This window comes from Anser anser (genome assembly GCF_964211835.1).
Source record: "Anser anser genome assembly, chromosome: 13".
NCBI lineage: Eukaryota > Metazoa > Chordata > Aves > Anseriformes > Anatidae > Anser > Anser anser.
This window is the reverse complement of record NC_139734.1, coordinates 9013731-9038039: the sequence shown is the minus strand read 5'-3', so window position 1 is coordinate 9038039 and position 24309 is coordinate 9013731. Positions and strand designations below refer to the sequence as shown.

The following is a 24309-nucleotide window of genomic DNA, read 5'->3' as shown; positions in this document are numbered from 1 at the left end:
TAAGGTCTGAGTTGCTTCAGTCTGGAAAAATAACTACAAAACAGCAGCAGCTTTTAAAAAGCTATGCTAAAACTCCAACTACATGCAGAAATAGGTTGTACCAGAAATGTTTCAGATGCCCTTAAGCTATTATTCTGTTATTGTTCTCACTGGAACACACCCCTCAGTAAGATAAGCCAAGAATTCTCGACTGACCAAACGATCAAGCTATTAAATCTCAGTGCTAACAAACTCAAGGCTGAACTCAGTCCTCTTCAAGAGGATTTCTATCTTTTGTTTGCCATTCTGTCAAGGGTCTTATATGATCACTGTTTTCTACAATGTTTTAATAAAAATAAAACATAAATACCTGAAGGTTTGCTACCATTTTGCTTCTTTGACACTTCTTCTGATCTTGTTTTGGGAGGACTTTTGTCTTCTAGGAGATCTGTTTTTTTAACAAATGATTTTGTGCTGACTGGAAGGCCTGGAGGCGGCTTCCCATTGCCCCCTGACTTCTGATCCTCCTTGACTGAAGCAGAAGCAGCAGTGGGAGCAGCTGAGGGAATCAGCTTTGGAGACTCAGCACGGTTTTCATTCTGGTACTTGAGTAAAGAAGATGTTCTCCTCAGTCTGACCCCAAATGGATTTTCAAAATTTTGTGCTTCACGGTCAGCCCATTCCATAGAAGAATTCAAATGCAAATCACCATCCTTACAGTCTCGATCAAATCCATCCAGGTTGTTTTTTGTGGATTCCTGGATGCCTGCATATTCTTTTGTCATTCCTTCAAACAACTCTGGTTTTATAGGGGAGGTTGGGGAACTTCTGTTATAGGAATCTTCCTTTGAATTTGAACCCCCTGAGAGAGATCTCTGCCATGCTGGTGCAATGGTAAATCTAACTGGTTTAGCAGCCGCAGTCTTTAGTGGACTTTTTACATTTTCCTCTGAAGATCGACTTTCTTTCTCTGTTTTTCTGTGAGAGGCTGTACTGCTTACCTGCTCCTTACTGTCATCGTTAGAAGAGATATTACTCTTTAATCCAGCCAAACTTGAAGAAGCAAGACATCCAATGGAAAGTTTTTCAGAAGTGTATGATGTGCTGGTTTGTTGACTGACTTGGTTACCCTTTGAAGCAGGACAAGGTATTTCTGCTTTAAAACTTACTTCCAATTTACTGGGAGGTAGCACGCAACCTGCTTCTAACACAGGTGCAGCAGCGTCTTGTTTGTTTTCTGTATTGCCTTTGGATGACTGAAATTCCATCATTTCATAAGTTTCTTTGTCATTTCTTGTTGCTGAACAGTTTTCAGACTTCAGAACAGCCACTGTCTTGATGTCAGAAGGAGGCCCTGAATCAGCTAGAGCAACCTGTGAAGTGCTCTGTGCAGTATCTGAGACAGACTGGTTAGAACAGTTCTGAATAGCACCCAGGCAAGCTTCTACTTTGCCAATACACGGTGCATCCCCCTTTCCCTGGTCTTCGATGTTTTGGTCCACAGATTTTGCTGGGGACCTTTGTGCAACATCTGCCAATATATTTATGGTCTCTGTTTCTGTGCCATTATTAAACAAGTCAGCTGCTACTATGTCTGGAAGTGCAACAGCTCCCACTTCAATTTGTTGAGATTTTGGAAGTGCAGATACTTCAATATTGGTATTTTGCTGATGTAATTTCAGTTCACCAGCAGACTCATCTGAACAGCACGGCACTTCTGCACTGTGTGGTTCCTCCAGGTTAACTGGAGAAGGCTCAGGTCTCAGAAGGGGTGCAGCTGTGTTATTGTCATGGTCTGTGTCCGGAAGGCATTCGCCTCCTTGCAGCAAAGTACACAAGTCTTCTGCCACAAGTGTGGAATCGCAGCAGTCAGGAGCAGCATCATCAGTGGGACATTTTACACCTGGTGTCTCCTTAGAACCACTTTCCTTTGTACCATATTCCACCTGGGCTGATAAGCCTATATTAAACAAAAGAGAAGTGCATGCCCTTAAAGGTTACAACTCAAGCACTGTTTGTATCAGTAAGTCATTTCAGATATGCAGTCATTTAGCATTATTTCCCCACGTTTGGCTGCCGTTATCTGAGAAATATGGATGTTGAAAGCATATTTAGAAATTAACTGCCCAGTAGCATGTGTAGTTTGAATACACCTAATGCCAGGAAACACTGAAAGTTGTTGTCAGCTTAGAGTGTACTAAATCAGTTGCTGTTTAGTTCCTTTTTGCACATATACCCATATGTAGGGCTAATATCTGGATTTCCCTAGACATTTCTTCATGCGTATGCCTAGAAAGACTGCCTAGAATGATCAGGATGATTTTCTGTATTTGAGCAGAACACCACAGCATCAGGTAGATCTGCCTCCTGAAGCTCCAGCAGGGCTACAGAACATCTGGGTAGGTTAGGTATATCTGCACACACAATAACTCGAATGTGTTCTGTGAAACAGCCCAAGGGAACTACTGCAGTGATCTTTGCACGCAGTGTGAGTTCAGCAACACCTCTGGGGGCTGGTGTTACCCTTTATCAGCTGTACCGTGCATTTAAAGTAAATCCAACCCTCCCTGAGCACCTGAGACCCACCAAGCTGCCCTAATATCAGATTGGGAAATTTGGGATAAAAATACACCAGCGAGTGTCCATCATAACTGATACCTTCACGGGCATCCTCAGGCCTGTACCATGCAGAATGGCATTTCCTGGTTTTAATGGACCCTGACCCTGATGAACCCTGCCCTTCAATGCTGAACTGACAGTCTGTGTTAAATGCATCAGAACGGCAGATAACAATACTCAATTCTTGTACAAATCTTCTGATTAGCAGATTCAAATTAATGAGACAGAAATGTCCAGCTACCAGACAGGTGAAATTTGTGTGCTCCATCTGACACTCATTCCTCTGAATCAGCAGAAATCCTCAGTGCTTCAGATACGTAAATGACAGACACTAACCTCCTGGGCTAGAGGCATTTAATATCCCACAGCATCGGGTCCTGAGTCTGCCCGAAAAACAAGATGCCAACACATTCCCACTACAGTATAGCATTACCATCAGCCAGTGCATTTGTAATACGGTGCTAAAGGTAAAAATCTGTGTGCTGTTTTGGAGAAATTTCAATCATTTTTACAATTTAGATTACAACTGTTTTACCACTGGTAACTAGTTATTATTCAAATGATACGAGGGGAGGCAGGAGAGGAAGATCTGGTAAACAATCCTATTAAAGTCACCTTAAACGCATAACATACAATGCTGAGGTTAATTTTTTTCTGGGTTTCAAGGAACTCAGATCCCCAGACAATGTGATATAACCAACTGTGTAGCACAGTTCCAAACATGCTACATTAACCTCTCTTATTTTTTAATGTTGCCCTCAAAGTTCACCATTTCAGCACCATATTGTTGACTGGAATACAAATTTTTTCCCATTATCACACTTCAGCAGCCAGGACTGGTTTTATAATATAAAATCAAGAAGTTGCCTAGTTTGAAAGGACTTTCAGTCCAAATATGTCCTGTTAGCCTTTTGTAGAAGAGTTCAAACCATTATCTTTGCAATTCATAAATCTGCATTACCTTCCCAATCACTTTTATGCTGGTCACTCTCAAGTAATTCTGTTGAATTTCCCTTCTTTTCTGGAGTTGCATGAAGATGTGCTTCATTTTCCAGGTGTTCCACCTAATGAGAAGCAGAAAGATGTTCTAATTAAAGAATAATGCACAGAAATTGTATTTTATACATACATGGACATTTATGAATACACAAAACATATAGCCACAAAATCTCTCCTGTAATTTACCAATGTTGTGGGTAATGTATTATTCCAGTTAAGAATCTAGAAATCATTCATGTTTTAAAATGTGAAAGGCAGCCCACTGATGCCTCTTGAATCCCTGAAACACTCTGGGATTCACATATTCTAAGAGAATGAACATGTTTTGAAGACATCACCCTAGCTACCTGGTGGCAGAGAACAAAGCAAGCCAGAGACATCATCATCATGACTTCTGGTATCTCTGACTGCACCTCCACAATTAGCTTTTCTCTTTCTGCACTATAGTTACAGCAGCTGCAGCACAAAGAATATCCAGCAAAGATGCTGCAGGGCCCAAGTTTCCAAGAAAACCTCATTCAGGAAGAATATTCCACTCTTCCTGATTTTTCCTTGCTCCCTCCCTTCCTTGGGGCAGGGCACTTCTAACTCCAGGACAGATTTTCATGCATGGTTCTCTGACAACGAGGGGAATGTGCAGTATAGAAGGGTTACTCCTTATTTCCATCATATTTCAGCTTGATTCCAGCCTTTTCCATCTGGTGAACTTAACCTTCACAATGTTTCCTAGAAATCAGGATGGGATGCATCTCACCCTAATTTCACTTTTCCAGAAGGTCTCATCCCATTGTCACTCAATTTTACTTTCCTGGGCCCCTGAAGAGAGCTCAAGGCTTCCTATATTCATTTGTTTTCATCCATCTCAACAATAGATTCCTACAAGCGGAGGCACAGCCCTTCCTAAAACCCCTCACTCTTTCCCTTGACATACAATGAATTAAATTAAAGACAATCTGAATTTTTTTTGTGGAAATAGGTTTGGGATTGCTTAAAACTGAATAGTAGCTTTTCAAACAACACAGATGTTTCTACAAATGAAGTGTAACCCATAATGTTTTTGACTAAGTAATGAAAAAAAAAAGTTGCACTTTTGTTTGGCTCCTTTTAAATTGAAATTAATTCACTCATTTGGTGAAAAAATAGGTGGTTTACTCTCTTCCAATGGAAGAAGGAAAAAAGTAAAGAAATGTGAGGAAGAAAGAAAAGAAAATGGAGGAAAAAAATAAAAAATCACATAGGCTTTCTTCTGCACAGTGATTCTTTTCCAGAAAAGACTTACCGGGGCTTGCTGATTCTTGTTGGTGAAGCCTTTCTGTTTCCGGGGATTTATGGCAATCCTGTGCCTGGCTGCTGAGGTGTCCAGGCAGCCCAGGGGACTGGCAGGGACAGTGAAGTCAACGGGAAGGAAGCTGCTGCCTCGAGAGCCAGGGGCCCCAAGAGCAGCAGAGGATGAAGGACTGATAGGCCTGGAGGAAGCTGCAGAAGGTATCTGTAAAAACACAAACATGGCGTTATACATTTTGCTCAGCTTCTCCATGTTTCTGTTAGCTTATTCCCCTTCAGAAGCCTGAAATGGCTGTATTTTTGGTCATAAATCCTTACTTTGAAAAGCATGTCTAATGTCTCTGCACAGAAATTACTCGGTTCTGTGTGTTCAGCTGTATGTTACACAGAAGCGAGAAATACCTGTCTTATTCTCTCCCACAGTTAAAGCCTCAGCTGTCCCCTGACCAGTCACCATCTGAAAAGCCATTTGCAATATATGTCTGCGCCAGCAGGAGACACTGGTGCAGTTTTTATAGCTGCCTTCTCTTCCTGATAATGAGACACACTGCAGGAATGTGTTATTAAAAAGCCACAAAAGTAACAGGGGTACTTTCTCCTTATTATCTCTCAGAAAGTTACCACAACCACTTTCCTCTTAATATCCACTCTCCCAGAAAAAAACAAATGTTTCTCTCAACAAGTGTCCCAAAACCATTGTCCAGATAGTGACGTGGATCTCATCCTCATACCCACGCTGCTCTGGGGGACTAAGCAGCAGGAACCTTAGATTACACTGTCAAATTAAAGGCTTTACAGAAGTGTTTGTAGAGAAACCCCTAAGCATTGCAGTTTGACTGGTTTTGTTACGGTTTTGAAGTGTCGACCAGGCTTTTGCAAAATTTCACACGTGCCCAACAAGCTTCATTCCGTATAACACAGCTGCTACTTGGGCTTTGGCCATAAAGCCAGGTGAAACACAGCCATTTAACTGTGCTTGGCCTTTGAATTTTGGTCTTCTTTAAGCTTAAGATACAACACGGAGTTTACAACATGTATGCTGATAAAGTTTGGAAGATAAAGAAAGCTTCTTACCAACTGACCTTCAAAAATTGTGTAGGTACAACGCTTTGTGTTTAAGGTAACTACAACTGATTTCCTTATTCTCTATTGATTTTTTTTTTTTAATTCCTAGGTCTGAAACAAATCCCAACAGACTGTATTATAACAGATATAGATTCTTCTCATGAAATATTTACACAAAACGACAAAGAGAAAGAACATGTCTAGTTAATAAGTTATTATTATAGTTGTTGTTAATCTTGTTAATAAGCTATTACTATAGTTCTACAAGGTTAATGCTAAACCTGTAAGGATCACTAGAACTTACAAAAATAATAACAGCTACTCATTTCTATATAAAAGCTCTTCTGTCTTCCAATTACAGAATTAATAGTTCTGCTTATTTAATGTACAAACCACCTGAAACTAGTATCTGAGCCACCACTGCATGTAAATGGCAAGTTCCCTACTCCATTGAGGACTCAGGCTATGTTTTTCTCTGAGCACTGACAGTTGGTATCTTCTCTAAAATACAGTGGAGCAGAGACAGACTTTCCACGTTCATGTCTGAGTGTAAGATAAATTTGGTATTTGTTGGTTATTGTGCAGTTACAGGAGGCTGCACACGGGGAATGCTGCAACTAGGAGGCAGATATCCTAAAGAGTGTTTGTGCGAAAAAAACGTCCTCAGCCCCAGAAGCTGAGACCATGCTTTGTTTTTAATCAGCCTGGGCTGAAGATACCAAGGAGGAAGTTAGATTTCTGTAAAGACTATTTGGCAAAGGCAGTGTAAATACCAGTTAATGTCTCTGTGAAGTCACTTGATGCTGGCTTTAAGTGACAGCTCCACATTTATCCTCAGTTAATCAGAAAATGGGTGTCTATTAATGTGGAAGGCACAGAAAATTTCATGGGTGACACATCAGGGTTTTCCACAGAGGCAGCAGCAGCAGGAAGGTCCTTGAAAACCCAGTAAAGTAACACAGGGAAAAGACATTAAGTAACTCTTGTCTGCATCCAAATCAATACGAGAATAAAATGTAAACCACTACATCGTCTGTAACTTCAAATTGCTTAGGATCCAATTCTCTTCTTCCTTTACTAAATATACAACATTGTGAAATGGAATAACTGGTGTAGAGTTCTTGGTGCTCTTCAATATTTTCCTCATCTTTGGGATGAGGTTATTTAATGTAGCAACTTCTTCTGCTAGTTCAAATCCTGGTTTAAAAAAAAATAGCTACAAATGCTACTGGAAAAAAAAAAATTTTTTTTTAGGATTTTTTTTTTAAAATATATATATATAAACATATTGGGCTAAGAAAAATATTTGGGTAAAGGAACAGATGCTGCACTATAGTGAAGCTAGCCAAATCCCTAAAGGGAAGACCCTATAAGTAGGGGAATTCTGTGGAAAAAAAAAAAAAAAAAGTTTTCTCATGTCCCTGCCTTTCTTTCTCATAACAGATGAGGACGCAAGACTGAAAGCACTCTAAAACTTCAGTACCAGAGAGAAAAGGGCTTCTTATATAGCAAGTAAAAAACAGTATGCAGTCTTATAAAATGGAGCATATTAGTCAAAATATAAAATAGGAGATGCATTAATAAAATGTACACTGAAGTAACAATAAAATATGTAAGTTATTAAAAAGTAATGCCAATCTAAGTTACCCAGATCAGCTGGGGCTCTAGGGTTGTCTGACTAGCAGTACGCTTGGAGAGGGAGGCATGACTGTATCTTTCCATCCTTGAAGCAAAAGATCTAGGGATGACCAAGCAGGGAATTATCTGATCTCAACCACGGACAGGAAAGTTGAGCTGGTCTGCTCAAAGGCTGCTCTCTCCCTTCTCAAAGGCTGGCCAAGGACAGAATGGAAAGGAAAGCTTCCTCAGCAGTGGGGTTTGCACTATTTGACCCTTGAAAGCATGAGGTGAGCAGGAACTCAGCTCAGCTTCAACCAGTAGGGACAGTCAAGGTGAAAGTCACCTAGGTATCTCTCCAAAAATATAACCTCAGTAAATTTTGCCAGGCTGGTCAAGGAATAGAATGTGATGGTCTGACAGCAGAACCTGCTGCTTCTGATGGTCATTTGCAACCCAGAGTGAAATTTGAATTAACACAGACCTTTTCCTGTGGAATACATGGTGCCAGAAATGGCAGATCCTGCAATTCTTTCCAGTGATGAGAGAGAAGCAGGACACTGCTCACAAGCCACTGCCAATGGGGAGGTACACTCAATAAGCTGTAGGTGCTGGTGTTATTTGGGCACTGGGATATGGAAGAGGAATTGAAGTGCTTTGCTGTCCTTCACTCTTGTCCAATTTTCTGTTGCATAACTTTACAGATTCACAGTGTGTTACAGAGCTGACTACACTGTTCACACAAACCACTTACCAGTAGATTTCTGCCTTTCTTTACTTGGTTCATATTCAAAACTCTGTGAGAGGTGTGATTTCGGTATCATTTGCATCGCTCTCGACTGTTCATGAATGGTTTGCTACAATATATTCTACCCAGAACAGATAAAATGAATATTGCTCTGGCTTGATATAGACACAATACACACTGACTCAGAAAAGTTTGTTAGCAGGGAGAATAGCTATTTACCTGTTCATCTTCACTGTCTGTCCCGCCTAAACTCAAAGAGCTATGACGCTGAACAGGGTTGGAGGACTGTGGGATAAAATAAGGAAAAGGGTAAATCAAGGGAAGTATCAAACTGAATTACCTGGAACTGGATATACAGTACTAATTATGAAAAAATACAAGAGGAAAGACAAAGGAAGGGTCACTGGAAAGTCCATACCTCACAGAGTAGGTTTCATTTGTTCACTGGAGATCAAAGTAGGGGAACTTTATCCTGCTATGAGATATACCTTTAAGGTCGACCACAAAGAACCGAAACACTGTGCTAGACATATATACAATAAAGCAACAAACACTTTAATGGGGAATTGAGCCAATACATTGTTTAGTTATTTTGTATTTTGGCTTATTGCTTTAAGATCTTCAAATTTACAGATGCTTACATACTCACTGAAATCCAAAATCATGCATCTGCTGTAGAAAGGCAATTCTTAAGAAAGAACTAACCCCAAGACTCTCTTTGAGCCCCATCAACACCTATTCTCACCAGGCTAATAGGATTTTCACTTTCACCTGTCAATTCAACTAATAATGCCCTGGTTCTGAGTTATTTCGTTCTAAAAACAGTAGTTGTTTAAGATTCTTCTGCAGCTCTCATTATTTCTCTCATAATCTCATTATTTCACTAGCTTTGAAATGCCCCAAACCTCTTCCTCTTTCACAAGTGCAGGAAACTGCCAAATGTCTCCAGCTCTTTGGAGCTCAAAGACGTGGGAAGTTTGTGCAGCGTGTGTACCTCAGCTTGTTCTCAGACTGGAAGTAGTACAGTCACGGTAACACAACACTCACCCGTGAATACTTCACTTTTTATGCTTTCTGCCATACAGACCTGCCAGAAGACACTGCCGTGACCAGAAGCACTCAGTCATATCGACAGAGTTTTTCTCCTCTTTCCCTAATGATATAGGTCACAGCTGCCCCAGCACAGATTTACATAAAACCATAGAAAACTGTACTCAGGAGTATTTGTAAAGCCAGTTCCTAGCTATTCCTCGTGGCGATGAGTCCATAATGCACCTAGGTAACTCATTCTAGTTCTGACTGATTTGTTCTATCAAAAGGTGTCTGGCAGTAGGAAGAGCTTTTAAACCACAAGACAGTTCATTAGTACAAACAGACTTCAATGAACCAAAGAATTATGCTCATTCCTCATTCACAAATGTTGGCCTGAAATGAATAACTCCCGTGGTGTTCTACCCAAACATCATGTCACAATACCAATGGACTGCACAAAAGAAACTGAATGAAAAATGGCATTGAAACACATCTTTGTGGGTGTAGAGGTTTTTTCACAATCAAATGTGCAGGAGGTCACTAAAATGACATAGTGATTGTACCTTGCTTGCTGAATCTGTCAGAACTTCATGAAGGGTTGAAATTTCAGGAGGGCTTCTAGGTAATCCATCATCTTCAGAAACAGCACCTGCATCTTCCAGTTTCTTTCCAGTTATAACAAGAGGAGGTGATCCAAACCTGATGTTTTGCTGCAACTGAAGCTGTGATTGAAAATAAATTTAGACTTTCAATGGCGTTATCTACAGGGGACACTTTGGACGCTTTTATCCCAGTTGCTCCTATTATACATGCAGAATCTTTTATTTAACAGAAATATTTGAAGTAACAGACTGTTCACAGGAAACAGCCATTAATTAAATTTTATTTAATTACACTCATCAAGGAACCATCATTAGAACAGACTTCTGTACAAAACTAAATCAAAACCAGTTTTATTCAGTAAATTATCAGACAAATTTTACCATACCAGAAAACTTAGACCATTTTTAATATGTTTAAATTTAAACTTTAAAAATTCTTTTATTTTAAGCATTCTTTAAATAATTACATGTACCAGGACACACATATAATCCCACAAAGTACTGTCAGTCCACAGTTCCCAACCCCAAGTTTACATGGACAACTTTCCTTCCCAAAGCCCTTCCCCAGACATTGTCAGTGTGTCACTACCCTCTCTCACACAATCATCTGAGTCCCACTTCTTACGTAAAGACAACTTAATTCAATTCTGGTCCACCCTAATGAATTGCTTGTTAGTTTTCCCCAGCATCACATCCTGGTCCTGTCTACAGCAAGAATGATAACAACAGCCAGGAACAATTTTGTTTGTAAAGGAGTATGGAGTTTCTTTTCCAAGACTGCACAAAAAAATGCTCTGGCAGGCCCTGACCCTGGAAAAATCAAACAAAGTCTGTAACCTCACAAGCAGCCAGATGTTCCCTCAAACTAAAAAAGTTCCAAACTCAGGAAACACCATTACAAAAACTCTTGGCTTAAGTCTTTCAGCTATGTCAAAGCTGGAATACAGACAACATCTGAACAGAATCTTTGTCCTTAAACTCCAAATGTCTCATCTAAATATCCCCAAGATAAATATGCAGACCTGTTTTTTCTGGTCCTTTGCTTATTAAACCAGATTTGGAAATTCTAGGCCTAATTCTGTGCTGTTCTGCAAGCTATGCATTCATTTCTATCACTGCAAAATAAATCTAAGCAGCTGTCATTCTAATTCAGTGAGATTCACTTGGAACACAACTCCTATAGCTACCCAGGGTACCACAATGTCATCCTTTTATCCTTCAGTCTCCCTATTTAAACAGCTTTCTTGCCCTCTTACCCACATTAGTCAAGTAAGTATCACCAATACAGTCTGCAAAAGGAGGACTGAAGACAAACTGCACAAAGATTGCAATACATGGGCAAAACAAGTAAGACATACAACAAATCTGTCCACTTCATGCGGAAGAAAACACAGAAAGTCAATTCTGCTCTCCTCTTTTCATAACTTCCCATCTTTGATTTATTAACTTCATTAGATGTAGACAGCAAAGTGTTACGGTAAGAAACTTTGAATTTACAGTCTGTCTTCTACTGGTAGAAGTCTACATTGCTAAGAAAATATCAGCTTTTGTTAGTGCTTGGCTTTTAGTCTGACAAGTGTCAAGCTCACAGAAACAGATTGTCCTTTATGGCTACGAAAATAGTGCTGGCAGTATTAAGTCACCATGCAGGATGATGCATGGATGAAGAGAGGGCACAGTGGGCTGGAGCTAGCATGAAAAGAGCTTTTTTTCCCCTTGATGAAGTTCTGTCATATATAAACACGACTTCTCCTGCCTCTCCTATTGTTATGCAAAAAATACCCTGAATTGAAGGTTGGCTTATTTTGCCTCCTTATGGATGAACAAGTCCCTCTGTGCATCCTCTGTTACTTAATATGTGATGCAATTGTGTTTTGCAACATGAAGCTCACACAGGGCAAAGGAAGAATTTCAATGGCCTTTGGCTGCCTTTTATCAAGAGTTTGTTTTCAGTCTCTGGAAAAACCTTAAACTTTTATCTCAGTGCTCTAAGCTGGGCAGTTATTTGAATGCAATTAATAAAACCAACAGTTGATAAGGGAGCTGTCAAGGAGGGTTCGGTATGTGCCTTGGAAGAAGGAAATGACCTAGCAGAATACACTATCCTTTGCTGGCAGAGAGCTGAAGAATAATGATATAAATAAAGCTGTCACTAAGAATGCCCTGACATATCCATCATCACACACACTTACACAGCCCCTGGTGCTAGCATGTTCTGTGAAAACATCACAGCTAGATGTTCAAAAAAGAAATGCCTTTATAACAAATAACAGTGTAAGGGGCACTCTGCAGTATAAATAGCCTTAATCCAAAAACAGTAGCTATGAAGTAAAGAATAGGAATCCCATTGGAAGAGGACATGCTCATTAAGGAAAGATCCAGCTCACAGACTCTTGGAAACATCTCAGTTGCGCATTATGGGACCTGGGCAAGGCCTAAAGTACCAAAACTGCTCAAAGAAGCAACTTCCAAGAGGTAGAGACGATCCAAAAGCAGTCATTCTGTTTGGCTTTGGATACTGAAGTCAACAAAGTCTTACGATGCACAGCAGAGGCATAAGAGAGTTTCCTAGGAGACAGCTAATACAAAACAGCACCACAAATGAGGGCATGATGTTCTCACCTGCAAAGTTTTCACTCTTCCAGGTATGTTTTCCTGAGATGACACGTCCCCGGCCACACCTCCTGGTACAGATTCAAAAATGAAGACACTGTCATGCGACAAGGCTTTGTTTCCCATGCTTCCTTTGGGCCTGGAAGGGAGGAAGAGTGGTCATTGCACTGCATATAGCTCTGAGACTTCTTTGCGCCACATCACCATGGTGATCATAAAGAGACCAGGGTGGGATGCATCCCACTTCAGATTTCTGCACGTTAGCTGTCTGAAGTAGTCACTGCTAGCTCCTTCTACACTCAGAAGGGAGGAGGAAGAACATTTTAGAAAGCTGATTGAACGAAAGTGTCTATTGTAGGATGTAAGCAGTACCTGTATTGAACATGTGGCCCAGTCTCTGTGGGCTAGAAAGAGAGCCCAAGGTAATTAGGTGTTGCCAACACGTAATTGGACACTTCCAACACCCAGGGAAGCCTACAATGCAGTGGAGGGCCACAGAAGTCCCGTGCCCTCTTTTGGTGGGAATGGGTCCAGCTTTGAGACATTCCAGATGCAATCTCTGCAGCCTCGTGTTGTCACACCTGCCAAAGACCATATTGTTTCGTCCATTCTTGCAAATGCCCCCAGAAAATGTAATTCCACTACATTAGCAAGCTTGATTAATATCTTCTTGGGTCCAACAATAAATATAGTTCCGTTCACCTGTATCATGAACACCACCAAATCCCAAGCACATATAGATCAAAAATATAGGCCCAAAATATAGATGGGCCAAGTGTCTAAGGCTATAGTTACGTAGCCATGGCCAAATTAGAGTAGCCAGGTAAGATATTACTGCCCTGCTTCTATGTTCACTGGGTGGTCAGCCCAGTGAAGCACAGATGAGTTCCAACTACATCTGTTAATTGAGTTATAATCAACTGAGATTGATTGGGGTTGGTCTGCTAGGCTGTGCAGGGCATGTTTTGCGCTTGGGTAGCATGACAAGGAAGGCTCCAAATCTTTTAGTCACCGAGTTCCGCAAGCGTAGGCGCACTGTCTGTACATTAGTTTGTCCAAAAGACCACAAGTATGGCCTCTCTCAGGGTTACATTCTGGCACTTAACTGGGAAACAACAGAATACTCGTGTTGTTGGCTGCCAGCCTCATAACCTCCAAATTACAAGGATTCTTTGGCTCCGCTGCCTTGCAGGTTACGCCCACTGCTTCTGAAAGTTTCACTCAGGGTAACAGAAGACGATTAGAAACAAAACTTGACAATAAAGAAAATCCAGTAAGTTTAACAGCCTTCTGCAAGGAAACCAAACAGAAGGGGGTTCTTATTTGCCTAGCCCCAGACTCTCTCTTTAATTTAGAAGACAGCCCTGAAAGACAGTTAACTTTGATAATGCAAATATGCCATGTTAATAAATAAATAAATGAATAAAAATAAAAAACACAAGTTACAATAACAATAAAAAAAACCAACTTTTTCCTCCTGCATCCTGCAAACAGTTATGCCAAGTCTCACAGCAGGGCAAAATAGTTTTTCTCTATGTCTGTGTTGTGTTCAGGACAGCCTGAGCTCTTTCTATCACAGCTCAAGTCAGAGTTCATGCTTTCTCTCACAATATGTACTAGTCAGTGTCTGTGATAATTTATAAGACAGCAGTTCTACGCACCAGTAAGCCCTTCTCTTAGTTCATCATTAAATTGAATAAAGCCATCACACGTTTCTTTATGTTAGATTTTACGGAGCCATTTTCAGCATGAAAGACACTCTACATAGGCAAGACAATAATTTTGCTGCATTCAGTCATTTTCAGCATTAAATACACTGTACACAGGCAGGACATAATAATTTTGCTGCATTCAGAAAGCCAGTGTCACAGAGATTTTATTTACTGTAATGTACATTCATTATTAGCTGATATATTTTCTTTTACTTATTGCATGGAATGTACATGCATTAGCATGTATTGATCTTTTTCATCAGGGATTTCCTCATTTCTTTTACTTCGTTTAGTAATAAAAGCAGAGGTTTCCTTGTTCCTGAGTCTGTCAGTACAAGACCTGTTTCTTTCTTTCATTCTTTCTTCCTTTCTTTTTCTCTCTACATATACATCATGATGGTTGAACTTGATGATATTGAAGGTTTTTTCCAGCCTAGATGATTCTATTTTCATTTGCAAGAGAATTACTGTATTTCTGCCTGGCAGTGGCAAAAAGAGCATCGGATTAAATATAGAATTAACTGCAGCTTTAGTACAGATGAGTATTTTATGTGCAAACATACATTCATGTGTAATTCCAGGCAGTGTATTTATATTTGCACTGATGTTTAAGACGCACTGTTAGCTAAACACCCAGATGTTTTAGCTCCCATATTTCCAGTGCTGATTTCCCCATACAAATGTTCACTGAGTTCAAATGCAGCACCCCTCAAGCTGCTATGCTTGAGGAAATGATGGAACTCTCAACACAACGTGCTTTAACCTTGCCATCAAGGAAGTTTTTCCATTTGCATTCAAAACTCGCGCCTCTCAGAAGACGAAGAGGCAGTGGCACGTAATGCTCCCTCGTCCTTCACAGATGACCAACCCCATTGATTCCTTGCAGCACCATGACATCTGAGCACATCCCTTTGGCTTCTGCAAGAAACATTTGGCACACCTGGGGGTTTGGTCTCTGGTTAGTATTAAAAAAAATTAGATCTTAAAAAAAATTACATGATTAAAAAAAAAGAAGAAAAGAAGAAGGAATAAAATAAAACAAGTGCTTCTGCCTCAAGAACAAACAGACAGCAGCATTGTTTTAGGATTGCCTTTGGTATTCTGTATGCCAGGAATTGCAAAGCGCAGGGCCTAACTATAAACCCTTCAAATCTGTATTTCCACTGGCTTTCAGGATCAGGTCTTCCAAAGGATTAGGCTGTTCAGTCTCCCTTGGTATCTACAACATGTGCTCATACCATGCAGAGCCTGGACATGACAGGGTTTTCAAATAGCACAAACATACCCTCTCATTTTTTTACATTGTCCATCCAATCCTATCTCTAAGGGAAAAATCAGAGGGGTTTTACTCACTTCCTGATCTCTGGTCTTAAAAAACAGTTTTAAATCACTGGAGGATAGTGCTGAGGTAAACAGCAGTTGGACTTGAAGTACTTGGTTAAGGGAAAGACAAAAGAGTTCTCAGACACATAGCCTCTGGATCTGACAGCTGATTTTAAGCCAGGCCCCTCTATGAGCTCTCAGAGTAAGCTCAGCCATTTCTAAGCCTTTTGGACTGGGTTAGCTGAGTCACTATAATTCCCCTTACCCTAGGGACTGGTTGTGTGGTCACTTTTTTTGCTGCTGTTATGCTAACAAACAAAATGAAGAGATTATTTTTTCCTTAAACCCAAATCATTTTTATGATGCCGTGGTATAACAGAGAGAGTGAGGAAGGGTGGGGCAGGGAGGCACAAGTACCCATGAGAAAGTAACACCTACAAGTTGCTCCACCAGAAGAAACCAGTAGTGTCCAGCTGCACCTAAGGTCTCATTGATGATACACTGCATTTAGCAGCAACGGTGATTTCAGCATCTAGTCACCCACTCGTGACCTCTGCCAGTGTCCAATGTCCCCTCCAACAACACCCTGCAAACTGTGGGATGTGGCCATTGTACCATCACATTAGGTTAGTCTGTAGCTCCACAACCCAAGGCCTAAGGTACACCAAAGAGAAGCCTCAGCAGCTAACAGGGGAGGTGGGGAAGGCTGGAAAGCAGCCAGATTACAGGCTGCCAGATACTAATCCATGACACCCCTGGTGAGAGACAAGTATGTTCAGAGGGTTGTCCCAGCCTAGATACAGAATAGTTTCTATTACACTAACTGAAAAAAGGACACGTTTTATGAAATGACACCATTCAGGGACCTGAGAATTGTTCTGCACACACCTTGAGGACTGACAAACCTCACTTGTGCTCAGCCCTTCAGGGCGGCTGACACAAAACTCCAGGCCTTCTGTTGTTCTCTGTACAGAAATGGCAGCATAAAAGTTAAACTAAGCAGAAATCTCATTCTGAGAACACATCACAAACACTTTCTTTCCGTTCTCCCAACCATAACAGAGAGCACCATTTATGCTAAAAAACAGCAACTCAACTTTACATTTATTCCCCATACTAGCAGTACTCCATCGTCCTTCCTTGTAAAGCTGCTGCTGATCAAATGTTCCAGGACAGATTTCTAAAGCTAAAACCAATCAAAACAATCTGGGCTATCTGCAGTTTTACAGACGAGGAGGTTGGATCACCCCTGCCCCTGGCTGCCCTCCCCCTCCTCTCCACCGTGGCTTTGGAAGCACATAGCAAAGAAAGAGGAAATTCCTGGAATTCCTTCATCAGCATTAGGGCTTGTTTTGCACAAACTTGGACAGAGGTTGCTCCTAAGGGGCCAGCCCGTGCTTTCATCCCATTGCAGCAAGAGGTCTGCTCTTATTTATTTATTTTCCTTCCCCGCCAGCTTACCCAGCCTCCTTCGGTGAATGAAGTGCATTAGCCTCGTCGAGCACAGAGATGCTGACATCGCTGCTGGACTGGCTAGGTTTTAAATTACTCTCCCCCCTGGGAGGTGAAGGCTCTTTCCTTTTCTTCTTGGCAAAGAAGTTCTTGAAAGTCTGAAATTTGGATTTTTTCTTTCCTGCAACAAGACAAAAATGAAAATTTATGGAAGTTGGAGGTGTTGCTTAGCTTGGAGAATGTTTTCCTCTTAAATTTTGAAGGAAGCCTATGGACAGCCACAAGCAGGAGCAGCCCATTGAGTTTTAGTCAGCTGCCTTGTAAATAATTCAGTGCTGGAGTCTAGTGAAAGGTGAAGCCGCAGTTCTTAGATGTGCTGCCTACGAAGCAACACTGGCATTAAGCTAACAATGGTGGTGCCTACTTAGGTTCCAGTTTAGGAAAAATACACAGAGAATGTATCACAACTGAAAAATGGTCATGCAAATCACACTTAATATTTTTTCAGTAAAACAATTAACATTTTAAAGTCTTTAAATGTTGTTTCATTTAACTTGGTTTATTTCTGCTTTTTCTTTATTCAGGATTGTAAGGAAACAAAAAGATTAAAACTGGCAAAGGAATCTATAAACCCTAAAACCAAAAGATCCGTTTCCACACTAAATTAGTGCCCCAAATTAAAATCAACAACTCCTCCAAGGTCAATGGAGCAAGCTTAAATTAAGACATTCCCCTGCAGAACATGAAACCCCCAAACACAGCAACCCTAAGAACATGATTAGAAAACTGCTAAGCTGACTTCACATTTTCCATTGTCCAAATGAAAAGAAATACAAAAACAGAATAGACCATAAGAAACATAATTGACTTCTTTCATTTTTAATAGCCTTAGATACTTTAGCATTCTTATTTATATTTTCTTTCAACACACAAGAGCTGTGTTTTGTCACTGACATTGAGGGGTCATTTTGGGGTGGTTTGGGCCAAGCTATTGTACTGACCCCCGGGACTGACTTAAATACATATGCAGAGCAATAACATCACTGCATATCAGAGCCAAATTCATTGTTCAATTAATACTTTACAGCAGTTGGCATAATAAATGCTCACAGCTGGAGGATTCCTTAATAAGCAAGGCATTCTTTCCACACAGTTATTGTCTTCTCCCAGCAATGATTTAGTCGGCAATGCTCTGCCTCAACGTGTGCCCTGTGTGCATAGGGATTTCTGCCAACAAGCCTTATCTGGGCTGAAACTGTGCCACCGCACAGCTGCATCGTGCATCAGACAGTGGGCACTTTGAGAAGTAAACAATGACACTGAGACCTGCTCACCCTGTCTCCTCCCAGCTCTCAAGACCAGTGCCAGCAGCACGCATCAGGACGTACAAGGATGCTGCTACACCGACCGGCACAGCCTGACGAAATGGCACCTCTCTGCAGAGTGGTAGCTGCCAAGGAAGACCTGCACTTTGTTTTTCCAGTGATTTGGGCTGTCACTGGGACCAAGCTATCTTTCCAACAATATAGTGTAAAACAATCATTGGATTTCCACTCACCTAAATAACAACGAGATGTGGTGCTCCTATGGAGGGTTTATCAGCAGAAGATCTCAAAAAGCTGTGTATCAGGCAGTAAGTGAATGATGTAGTCTCAGAAAACAAAGGATAAATTGCCTCCCTTGGATGCCAGAGCTGAGCCCAAAGCTTTTAGAGTTGTTAGGACTCTGCCATGGGGCTCAATGAGTTTCACACTGGGCCAGAGCAGGAGATGGTACGGAAAGACAGGTCACACAGCAATCAGAAGAGCAGAGTGCCTCCCAACGAAAAAAAGTGTGTTGACTAAGACTTTAGAGAGTCTTTAGAAATGCCTCTCTACCATTACTACCATTCACATCAGTAGCTAGACAACTTATATGGCAATCTCCTAGCAAACTTGACAAAGCAGAACTGGTTTATTTTAGGTTAGCAAAATGGAAGATTAAAACAAAACAGCACCCCAAAATTATCAATCCATCAATGTCTGCTAGCGCACTCCAGTGACTCAAAGAACAAAACGGCATCTCTGCTGCGTGCAGAGAGCTTTGCAACTTAAAGGCAGTCTAAATGAAAAATAAGGACATTGTCAGATACAGCGGACAGCTGTCAGTGACAATAAGTAAGTTTGATTCTAGTGGAAGTATTACTGATGAGCATAATTAGACACTAGTATTTCCAGAACCAGGAGAATGTTCAAAAAAAAAAAACAAAAAACAATCCACAACCAACAAAAAAAAAAGAGTGGTCCTAAGGACAACTAAGAAAAAAAGACACAAGTCCTTCCACAAAGGAGAACACTGCCAGGGAGAACACTCCAAATACTTGTTTAGATCAGAAGTGGTGCTAACTTTAGAATGGAGCCTATGGAAAAGGTTCACAAGCACTGCCAATTAGTAAACCTCAGCTGGCATGGGACAATACTTGGGTATCGTTGTGAACGGAGTCCTCTGTTACTTCAGTACCTTCTCTAGCCTCTGATTTATTTCTGATGTGCGGGGCACATCCCCTCCAGCAATAATTCCCCTTCAGCTGCGCTCTGCTCAGCTGCATGCCTTCAGCTCTTCCAGATGAATGAGAAACACTCCGTTGCCCTGCAGCTCCAGAAGATGGGCACTTGCCATGTTATTACGCAAAGAAGATAAAATCACCCCTAGACACTTTGTGCTGCATGTAGATGGAAACTGTGGGGCTGCTCTGCGTCGGAGCATTTGACAGTAAAGGCACAGCTCAGAAAGATGGTGTTCAAATCAGTTTCCTGCTGAAAACTGAAGCACTTTGTGCTGCTGGTTCTGCACGCTGGTAAAGGGATGACACGTTTCATTTAGAGGTGTCTACATTTCAGTGCACTGTGAAGTAGCCCAACATATCCTTAAATTGGTGCTCTATGATAATTCAACTTATTGAATAATGTGCAAGAGGACCTTATGACTTAAAATGAAAAAAAGCTGTTGCATAACAAAAACCTAGTCAAAACAAGGAGAGAAAATCCAAGCTCAGACAACTGCCTATTCCCCATTCACCCACTGACAAATAATGATTCTTGATTTTTAAATGCTTACAAGTTGCCAATATTCAATTAAGACATTAAAAACAAAATATTAAATTTAAAGGCAACTGCCCTAAAAAGCAAAAGTCCTCCCCAAAATGAACTCTAACAATTTAGCCCATTATAAGAGAAAAGGAGCAGAAATAAGCATTTGTTTTTTCCGCAAAGTTTATTTATTCTATATTTTTTACTGTTTGTGTATTGCCTATTTCATGGTTTCACCTGTACACTGAGAGAATTAACACTCTTTTTGCTCACTGTATAGCTCTTCCCTATAATATAGAAGAGAGAAAGATACTTCTACCAGTGCAAATTTGAGACTGTAAAAAGCGGAGGGAATATCTGATTTAGAAGCTCATTTAGAATATTTAAATCAAATGGTTCATTTAGGGATATTCTGTGCTCTCTGTCTTCTAAGGTGCACTCAGGAGGTACTTCCATTTTTTTCTTCAGCTCCAAAAACTAGCTATTTTCATGAATAAAAATACAGGATAAAACACACACACTCACACACAGAGACAAGATTCTCAAAAAAACACCATGATTCTAGCTTCATAAAAAAATACTCAAGGCTGCCAGACAGGCAATAAAATTGTGATATATAGCAAAACTAGCACTGGGCTCTGAGAGTTTTTGGACAATTACTTTGTCACTACCACTAAGAAGAAACAGCGTGCACTGGAAACTCTACAACTAATCAGACAATAACATAACCCCCAAGAAATTAATCTAATTGACTAGACTGTGAAGAGTGGGAATTTTAGCCTCCTAAAGCCTTTCCGTTATAAGCCACTAAAAAGAGTTATAGGTGATGCAATCCTACCTTACATGGGAAATAAACAAAGGAACTTCCAAAAATTAAAACAACAAGAACAGCAAAACAAGATAGGTTTTTCCAGGTCTGGTCACGTGTTTCTTGAATATCTCAGTAATAGTGCAGCTTTTAACTTCTTAAAAGTTTGGTTCAGTTAGAACCAGTTAGAGACAGAAATATTCCTGGTCTTTTTAGAGCCAACACTTCAGTCAGCAAGTCATCTCCTGCCTTCCTTGTCAGCAGGGTCAGAATTTGATCCATTTTCTGAACATTCTCCAAACCTGAGCACAAAAGGTGCACTTGGGGGTTTCACACAAGGTCACCAGTGTGTCACAGGTAGCACTGGACAATGTCATCAACTAGGTTATAAATTCAGGAAACCAGCCGCCACTGGGCATCCATCACCCCTTCCTTCACCACTGTCCATCTGTCACGCAGGGTTCAACTAAGAGCTGCTTTGCCATTTGATTCTCTCTTGTACCAGTATTCTGGTGGTCGCAAATCTATTTCTAAAGGAAAAAGGGAGCTGGTCTTTGAAACACTGAAACATTGAAGATGACTGTGAAACATTAGCCAAAAAAAAATCAGCTGGTATGACAGCCACTTCTGAAACGCTTCAGCTATTGTGGTATTCTTCATACTTGCTTAGCTCCTCAAGAAAAGGCTGAACGCCTGCAAAAGGGATTTGCTTTAATTAACACAACTCTGGCATAAGTAACATATTTTCCTTTCTTGTCTATTATTCCATTCCCTCATGGCTGTTTGCATCAGCCCATGCCACTAGATGAAAGAGTAAGTAACAAATGGTTGTCTGTGGCCAGAAGCAGAGAATAAAGCTGCAGTAGGGGCACTCGCAGCTCCCACAGGCAGAGGCTAATACAACAGTTGGCTAACATGCTCAGCCCCCAGCTCCGTGGCATCCACCAAAGCAGGCACGACAAGCAGCTATTCAAGCTCTTATGTCCCGTTTTTTTGAAAATCCAAGGCAGATTCAGAAAATACTAACCTCCATCACATTATGATCCTCCAGTACTGCACATTAAAGGTCCTTTCCATAATATTGCCAGCTGACAAAGCCACACAGAAAAAAAAAAAAAGAAAAAGAAACAAAACCTGCAAAACAAGTCACCACAGACGTTTCCTCCAACTTGAAAAAAATAAACCTTGACTTCCAAATCAGCTCCACATTTGGAGAACTGCTGCTTACCTGCGCACTCTTCAACAGTCTCTCCTGTTTCAGGTGACTGTATGACGTCTGTTGGCCCCGTAGCCATGATATAGTTACTGAAATAGAGATGAAAGCATTGGTTAAATTTTAGTCCACCTTCCCAGAATATTACGATCCCACCCTGCAGCTGGGAAACTGAGTTCCCAAATGCTCATCACAAACAGAGCCTCACACACTTGTTTTGCACCTGAGCCACAGAACTTTTCCACATTTTTCAGTGACACTTAGTTCTCCAGCCAAAACTAATAAACCAGTCTTACTTCGTGCCAGTACCTCTCTCTTTTTAGGAATCCAGGATCAAAATCTGTATTAAATGAAAATGTGACCAGCAAGGACTGTAATGCTTCCCAGCCTCAGAATAATGAATCTTTATGCACACTCTTTGCTACAGACTGATAGCTCCATGCTGCTGTAAAAAACATTCTAAAAAAGAGCTCTGCTGCCGAGGGTTCATGTATTACAATGTCCTTACAGCAAGCACCAGGCTAGCCTGTCAGCATTATTAAAATTAGTTAAGCACCAGCACTGAACCATCATTCTGGGCTATGCTGCATTTGTGGAAACCAATAGATCAAATTTATTTTGGTTCCAGTGCAATCAGCTTTTAGCCACAAGCTTTGAAACCTTATCGCAAGCAGGGCTATTGATCAACCACATTAGCTGATGGCATCATCTTCCTCCCCGATGAAAACAAAAGTTCAGTCTAGTTTTAAGATCATTCAATGCTAACTGGCTCCACTTTGTATTTTCCAAGGCTCCTAAGTGGGTGTCTGTCAGAAACAAAGGGATTAGGCAGCAGACCGCAAGAGTTACACTACAAATGTCAAGCAACAATGGAAACGTGACAGTTTAGCAAGGCAGCTCATAAATACTGTCCTTTGTTAGAGGAGATATCCAAGTGATACATTTACATAGTTAGCAGTTCCAATATGCCGTGTCAGGTCTTAAAGAGTAAGAAATCTTCACAAACAAATGAAAGTACCCCCACAAACAAATCCTGCCCCCTTTTCTGCACAGACATGGTCTATTTTCCACCTCAAGTGGTACAATACTGCTAAGTTACGTAACTTAGGTGCCTATTTGGCCAGTCAGCAAACTCTTGTATTTCTTCTGTATCAGCCACACCTATAATCTGTTATGGCGAAGAGCACCAGTACTGCCCTGAGTCCATGGACAGCCCAAGTCCTCAGATAACCTTAAAAGAGAAGGTGTGCAGAGGCAATGGGACTGTCAAAAAAAAAAAAAAAAGGCAGCAGGCTATGAAGCAAAAAGGCAGGGCTCCTTAAAAAAAAAAAGCAGACAGAGGAAGCATGCCCTGTACTACCTGCTGCCATGCTGCTGACCTCTAGGTAGAAACAGAGCAGATAGACTGCGGTTTTCTTCTGGTTTAACTCATCTGGAGGCAGTGGACACAGGAGTGCATTAACACACTGTACTTCCAAACAATCTCATCTCACCTTGCAAAAAAGACAATGAAAAAGTCATTGCAGGGAAAAGGACTGGTTGTGCCTTTGCTAAATAAGATGCACAGAGGTTTGAAACAATTGGTTTTGAAACAATTGTTAGACAATATGCAGAAGCAACAAAAAGTAAGACTTTTAAGATTTTCCCTTTTGGATGATCATAACCATTCAACATTTCTCCTTTTTCCATCTAGGTCTCATCAATTATCCAGGGAAATGTCTGCATTGCCTCCAAATTTTGATTAAAGTGGTCATCAGCAGACTTTCTCATAGATTCTCTGTATTAAGAAGAAATGCGGACCCATTTTTTCCCCTCAACTTTATACACAATGCATATTGTTAGATTTATCCTTAGGGAAAGGGAAATGCATTTGAAATAAAACATTAAGAAAGCGCTCAGCACATTTACAAAGACAAACTGGCAAGTCCCCAGACTTGCGCTTATTTTCCCAGACTGTGAGTGCGACTGACTTTTGGCTCATTTACACCTCTATCTTTTGCTTTGCTCACCTTCAATAAAATGAAAGCAGGGCAAAACGTTGATTTCAGATCCAGCTTTGTTTTTGCTGGCTCTCCATTTATTTAAATTACTCCATCATCTCAGCTGCTCACTCAGAATCCCTCCAGTCCTTGGAGATCCTTTGACTGCTGTGTTTATTACAACAAGCATTTATTT

At 40.8% G+C, this 24309-nt stretch overlaps 1 protein-coding gene across 9 annotated transcripts in view; it reads right to left on the bottom strand.

Annotated features, from left to right (window-relative positions):
- Positions 1-24309, bottom strand: part of KIAA1210 — a 61226-nt gene that overhangs the window by 7296 nt on the left and 29621 nt on the right. For 7 of the 9 annotated variants that reach the window (XM_083797252.1, XM_083797250.1, XM_083797248.1 and 4 more), the window contains 8 exons: positions 22150-22226; positions 17055-17226; positions 12568-12697; positions 9907-10065; positions 8531-8596; positions 4877-5086; positions 3560-3662; positions 350-1939 (listed from right to left, as the gene is read on the bottom strand). In XM_083797252.1, coding sequence (XP_083653378.1) covers positions 350-1939; positions 3560-3662; positions 4877-5086; positions 8531-8596; positions 9907-10065; positions 12568-12697; positions 17055-17226; positions 22150-22216 — 2497 coding nt within the window. In that variant the 5' untranslated portion in view covers positions 22217-22226. Of the gene's footprint in view, positions 1-349; positions 1940-3559; positions 3663-4876; positions 5087-8530; positions 8597-9906; positions 10066-12567; positions 12698-17054; positions 17227-21948; positions 22056-22149; positions 22227-24309 lie in introns of all 9 variants that reach the window. The other 2 variants (XM_083797254.1, XM_083797253.1) reach the window with 2 other exon arrangements.